Source organism: Piliocolobus tephrosceles, chromosome 8 (assembly GCF_002776525.5).
Source record: "Piliocolobus tephrosceles isolate RC106 chromosome 8, ASM277652v3, whole genome shotgun sequence".
NCBI classification, from domain to species: domain Eukaryota; kingdom Metazoa; phylum Chordata; class Mammalia; order Primates; family Cercopithecidae; genus Piliocolobus; species Piliocolobus tephrosceles.
In genome coordinates this window covers 21,824,139-21,830,138 of record NC_045441.1, presented here as the reverse complement: position 1 = coordinate 21,830,138, position 6,000 = coordinate 21,824,139, and the positions used below count along the sequence as shown (strand labels likewise).

The window sequence follows — 6,000 nt, the reverse complement described above, 5'->3', positions numbered from 1 at the left end:
GGGGGTGGGTTTCCTCTGCGGAGTCAGTTTCCTCTGAGGGGGTGGGTTTCCTCTGCGGAGTCAGTTTCCTCTGAGGGGGTGGGTTTCTGTGGGGGGGTGGGTTTCCTCTGCGGGGGTGGGTTTCTTCTGAGGGGAGTGGGTTTCCTCTGAGGAAGGTGGGTTTCCTCTGAGCGGGTGTGTTTCCTCTGAGAGCTCTGGGACTTCTGGTTTGAGGTCTCGGTTCTCCACATGTAGGTATCAACAAGTACTACCTAATGGAGACGCATTCTTTCTGTCTGTCTAGGACACACACAGGTCAGACAGCCCTGGGTCCAATTCCAGCTCCATCATGGATTAGCTATTGTGGCCTTGGACACATGGGTAGAACTCTCTGGGCCTCATTATCTTTCTAAACAATGAGGGTAATGATGCCTCAGAAGACTGCTTCCAGGTTTGAATGAGTTCATGTGCAAGAAGTCCCAGACACACTGTGGGTAAAAATGTCATTTATTAACTTTCCTCTCTTTCCTAAAAGGGTGTTCAAAAGGTAATCTGGAAGTTGAGTAACAGCAAGCTATCGATGAAGTGAAGCTTACACAACCTCGCAGGCAGAATCCATTCCCCACTTTGAGGCTGCAAACCCATCCAAATGCCCTAATTTCAGGGCTGACCCAGGGAACAAAGCAGATGGCAGAAAGATCCAGAACCTCTCCCAGGAGGCCTACCCTTTCTCCTCCACCAATCTTGCAGGGGAAAATGGCTGTGACAGAATGAAATGCTGATAGAGGCTGAGAGCACAGGGACAGCCCACAATTCATTCCTTCCACAAATACTTGCCAAACATTCACAATGTGCCTGGCCCCATGGTATGCAGTGAAGAAGTCACTAAGTAGACAGCTTCTGCATCCTGACCCCTCTCGGCTCAGCCCCTCAGGGATCAGCATGGGCTCCTATGTAACCCCCACAAGGAGGCCAAGGGTGCTGATCAAGAGAGGACAGAGGCAGACTCCACTCAAGAGCGCTTGGGGTTTATACCTCAGGGTCACTCAGGGTGCCTCCTCCCACAGCAATGTGATTCAGGATGAAGCAGTCTCATTGCGCAGAAAATTTATGAGCCTTCGGCTGCTTCCCAGAGGCTTATATAATTCTTTGCAGAGCTCTGTCTCATACTTGATAGAAAGCCAAGAGGAAAAAAAGTAATTTAAGCAAATGTTTTCCATCAATGCATTCTTTTTAAAGAAAGGAAAGATTAGTCCTCAGGCCATAATGAAACAAGAACACTCAGAAAGTATTTATCTGTTTCTGTTTATATTTGACTAGAAGTAGAAATCTACACAGTAAAAAGCAATAGAGCATCAAGACACTAGACAAGCAGGACATGTGAAGAAAGGCCTGTCGAATGGATCTTAAGCTGTGATCTGCTGTGGTTTAATCAATCAGAAATTTAAGTCAGGGAGAAAAAAATATTTCTCCATGGTACAACCTACTTTCCAACCAACTTGACATTTCTTGGATCCTCTGGGATGAGCACTACGGGGAAAACTCTCAAGATCCATATGATGTATCAACAAAAAACAGAACAGAACTAACAAAATAAATGTACAGCCAACAAGACCAGCCTCCATCAGCAAAAGAATACGAAAACAAAATAAATACTCCATCAACTATTCCTAAGCGAAGGAGCAGCCATTAAAATACATAGCATAGAAAGTTGTTCACAACACTATCTGTTGTTCACCACAAATTGGGTGAAGAGAGAAATCACAAAGTAATACACATAGACAATGCCATGTTTGTCCGTATTGATTAGTGTAGGTGGGCATTTTTTTAAAAAATCTATACATACACTCAAAGGTATAGAAGGATGTTCACTTCATGGCTGCATTTGTTTCCTACTGTGGCTGCAGCAAATTACCACAAACTTGTTGGCTTAAAACAACACAAACGGATTCCCTTAATTCTGGAAGGCAGAAGCATAAATTCAAAGTATTGTTAGGGATTTGTTCCTTTTGGAGGCTGCCGGGGAGAATGTGTTTCCTACCTTTTCCAGCCTCTCAGGGCCACCTTCATTCCCTGACAGGGTCCTCCTTCTGTATCTTCTAAGTCAGCAGCTTAGCACTTTTTCCCTGGTCTGACCGCCTGCCTCCCTTTTACAAGGACTGTTCCAAGTATTGTGAGGCCACCTGGATAATCCAGGATACTATTCCCATCTCAAGATCCTTAATCAAATCTGTAAAGTCCCTTTTAATATGGTAACGGGAGGCTAGGCATGGTGGCTCACACCTGTCATCCCACACTTCGGAACGCCAAGGTGGGAGGATTGCTTGAGCTCAGGAGTTCCAGACAAGCTTGGGAAACATAGTGAGACCATGTCTGTCTTTACAAAAAAAAAAATTGTTTTTGAATTAGCTGTGCATGGTAGCACACACAGGTAGTCCTAGCTACTCAGAAGGCTGATGCAGGAGGATCACTTTAACACAGAAGCTGAAGGCTGCAGTGAGTTAGGATCTTACCTTATCACTGCACTCCAGCCTGGGCAACAGAACAAGAGTTTGTCTCAAAACAAAATAAATAAATAAAGTAAGGTAACATACTCACAGGTTCTGGGGATTAGAACATAGACACTTTGAGGGGCTGAATATTCTGCCTACCAGATTAAGATTAACAATATTTATTTCTGGCCGGGCATGATGCTCATATCTATAATCCCAGCACTTTGGGAAGCCAAGGCAGGCAGATCACTTGAGGCCAGGAGTTTGAGACTAGCCTGGCCAACATAGTGAAACCCCATCTCTACTGAAAATTTTTTTAAAAATTAGCCAGGTGTGGTGGCACATGCCTGTAGTCCCAGCTACTTGGGAGGCTAAGTCACGAGACTCACCTGAACCCAGGAAGCAGAGGTTGCAATGAGCCGAGATCATGCCACTGTACTCCAGCCTGGGTGACAGAATGAGACTCTATCTCAAAAAAAAAAAAAAAAAAAGTAAAAAAGAAAACCAAGCGAAAAAAATATTTATTTCTGGGTGGCAGGATTTCTTTGCTTACCTGTATTTTCTTTTTCTAAAGTCAATATGTATGATTTGTGTAAGTTTTAAAAAGAAGTGAGGTATGAGGGTGACAAAAATGTTCTAAAACAGGATTATAAGGATAGTTGCATAACCCACTAAATTTTCTAAAAGTCATTAAATTGTATACTTAAATGGGTGAATTTTATAACATACAAAAGAAAAAACAAAGAGGGGCTTTTGCACTTACTTTCAAATGGTTCAGCCCAAAATAAATAAATAAATATAAAAAGATCAAATATAGCAAAATGTTAACAACTGGCAAAACAAAGTGGAATTCACTATAAAGTGCTTTCAACTTTGGTGTAGGATTAACATTTTCAAAAGGTAAAGGAAAATGGGCAGAGAAACAAGGAGAAAGAACAGGACAACTCTAGAAACTAAATCTATTTGGGCATTCCAGTCTTGGGCTGGACTTTAGCTTCAATATCTTGGCTCTCAAGAAGCTGTGTACAGGGTGTGGTGGTGTGTGCCTGTAGTGCCAGCTACTCCAAAGGCTGAGGCAAGAGGATCACTTGAGGCCAAGAGTTCCAGGCCATAGTATGCAATGATCACACACTACACTTTCCAGTCTGGGCGACAGAGGGAGACCCCATCTCAAAAAAAAAAGAAGAAAAAGAAAAAGAAGCCCTGTTCCAAGCAATGTGGAAGCAGCCACAGCTAGTGAGGAAGGCAGGTGATGCTGATGCTCACCTCTTCCTTCCTCTCCATACCCCAGGTGAGGAGGGACCACAATCCTTCGCTTCTCTCCAATGCAAACACCAAGTAGACCTTCATCCATCCCAGGAATCACGTAGCCCTGCCCGATGTACGTGTCAAACGTGCGGTTCCGAGAGTAGCTAGAAAAGAAGAAAGGAAAGAAAGAGTTCATTCATAAGGGCCTCCACAGCAGCTGTGCAAATTAGTTGGGACAGAGATGCAAAAGCACACAGAGGCCTCCAGACTCCAGAACAGCATAAACCATAGCATCTGAGGACACAGCCAAGAAACATGCTCCCCTGGAAGGGTAAATAGGAACCCCCACACAGCATGTGAACAGCCACCTGCAGAGACATGCTGTGTGGCCCTCTGGTTAAGTCAGGTTATGAATGCAGTGTGGGTTATGAGAAGCACCACACAGAAATGGAGCTAATGTAAATTGAACAGCATGTTTTCTTTTTCTGAGGCAAGGTCTCACTCTGTCACCCAGGCTGGTGTGCAGTGTGGCACCATCACAGACAGCTCACTGCAGCCTCAATCTCCCAGGCTCAAGCAATCCTCCCACCTCAGCCTCCCAAGTAGCTGGGACCAGAAGCATGCGCTACTATGCCTAGCTAATAAAATATATATAGATTTTTTTGTAGAGACGGAGTCCCACTATGTCGCTCAGGCTGGTCCTGAGCTCCTGGATCAAGTGATCCTCCTGCCTCAGCCTCCCAAAGTGCTGGGTTCACAGGCATGAGCCACCATGCCCAGCCTGTATACTTGATAACCATGTCAAGTTAATGAAAACCATCAAGCTCTCAACCAGCCTGGGCAACATGGCAAAACTCTGTTACTACAAAATTACAAAAATTAGCTGGGTGTGGTGGCACCAACCAATAATCCCACCTACTTAGGAGGCTGAAGTCAGAGGACTACCTGAGCCGGAGAGGTTGAGGTTGCAGTGAGCCAAGATCACAACACTGCACTCCAGCCTGGGTGACAGAGTGGGACCCTGTCTTGAAAACAAAAAACAAAACAGAAAACAGAATCGAACGGAGCCCCTATCAGAAACTGCAAATGTGTCACAAGGACAATGTCTCCAATATCTAAAGAGAAGATATCTGTCCATGTGGGACATGAATATTCTGTTTTTATTTTTTAATTACCTTTTTTTTTTTTTTTTTTGAGACAGGGTCTTGCTCTGTCTCCCAGGCTGGAGTGAAGTGGTCTGGTCTCAGCTCACTGCAGCCTCAACCTCCTGGACTCAACCGATCCTCCCACCTCAGCCCCTCAAGTGGCTGGGGCTATAGCGTGCAATACTGTGCCTGGCTCATTTTTGTATTTTTAGTAGAGACGGGGTTTCACCACGTTTCCCAGGTTGGTCTCAAACTCCTGGGCTCAAGCGATCTGCCTGCCCTAGGTTCCCAAAGTGCTGAGCCACAGCACCCAGCCTAACGTGAAGATTCCGGTCGCCAGGAAAGCAGCATACACACTGAGAGCAACGAATTCCGCAGTCTCTACCACAGCCCAACAAAAGGCCCCCAGTATCACCTCTGCTCACCACACCACCCTGGTGAATACCTGGGTTTCCCAAGTGCTCCTGGCAGGAGCCCCAAGTCCACTCAGGGAGAGATCCAGCCTGTGTGTAAACTGCCAAGTGAGTCTATTACCATGAGTTTGGTGAAAAGAGGAATCAATTCCCCACAGCATAATTATTCCAGAATAAAACAATAAAACTTCATATGCCAAGTCCACTATCAAACTGGACCACGTGACCTGCACCCCTTCCCCACACCATCTGGTGCCGATGAGGCACAAAGCCTGTCCTGAAAGAGCCAGTCGGTCCTGCCATTCCCTCACCCCACAGCCAGCGCATGATGTCCCAGAAAAGAGAGACCAGACCGCTGAGCGGGGCCGGGTCAATACATAGGCAGAGCTGTGGAGGTTTTCCCTTCTCAATACCCCTTGGAGACCACAAAGTCATGGGGCATGAAGAAAGAACCACAACAGATGTCTCTCCTCACCCAAGAAGCAGGAGACTGTCCACATAAATTCCCAGAGGAGGCTGTGAGTCCCTCTTCCCACCCACTAAGGACAGAACCTCACGCTGAGCAGCTCCAAGCCTCCTCCTGGTGCACTGGCCAGGAAGGCCTAGAGGGGAACACAGCAGGGAAGAGGAGGACCGTGCCGGCTCCCAACATCCTCCAGCCAGAGCAGGACTCACCCTCCCCAGGTTCCCACCTGCAGGACCCTGGGGATCACCAGCAACGTG

At 46.2% G+C, this 6,000-nt stretch overlaps 1 protein-coding gene across 2 annotated transcripts in view; it reads right to left on the bottom strand.

Moving 5' to 3' along the window:
* Nucleotides 1-6,000, bottom strand: part of FKBP9 (FKBP prolyl isomerase 9) — a 53,423-nt gene that overhangs the window by 16,503 nt on the left and 30,920 nt on the right. For both annotated transcript variants that reach the window (XM_023188400.1, XM_023188399.2), the window contains one exon: nt 3,738-3,883. In XM_023188400.1, coding sequence (XP_023044168.1) covers nt 3,738-3,883 — 146 coding nt within the window. The remainder of the gene's footprint in view (nt 1-3,737; nt 3,884-6,000) is intronic.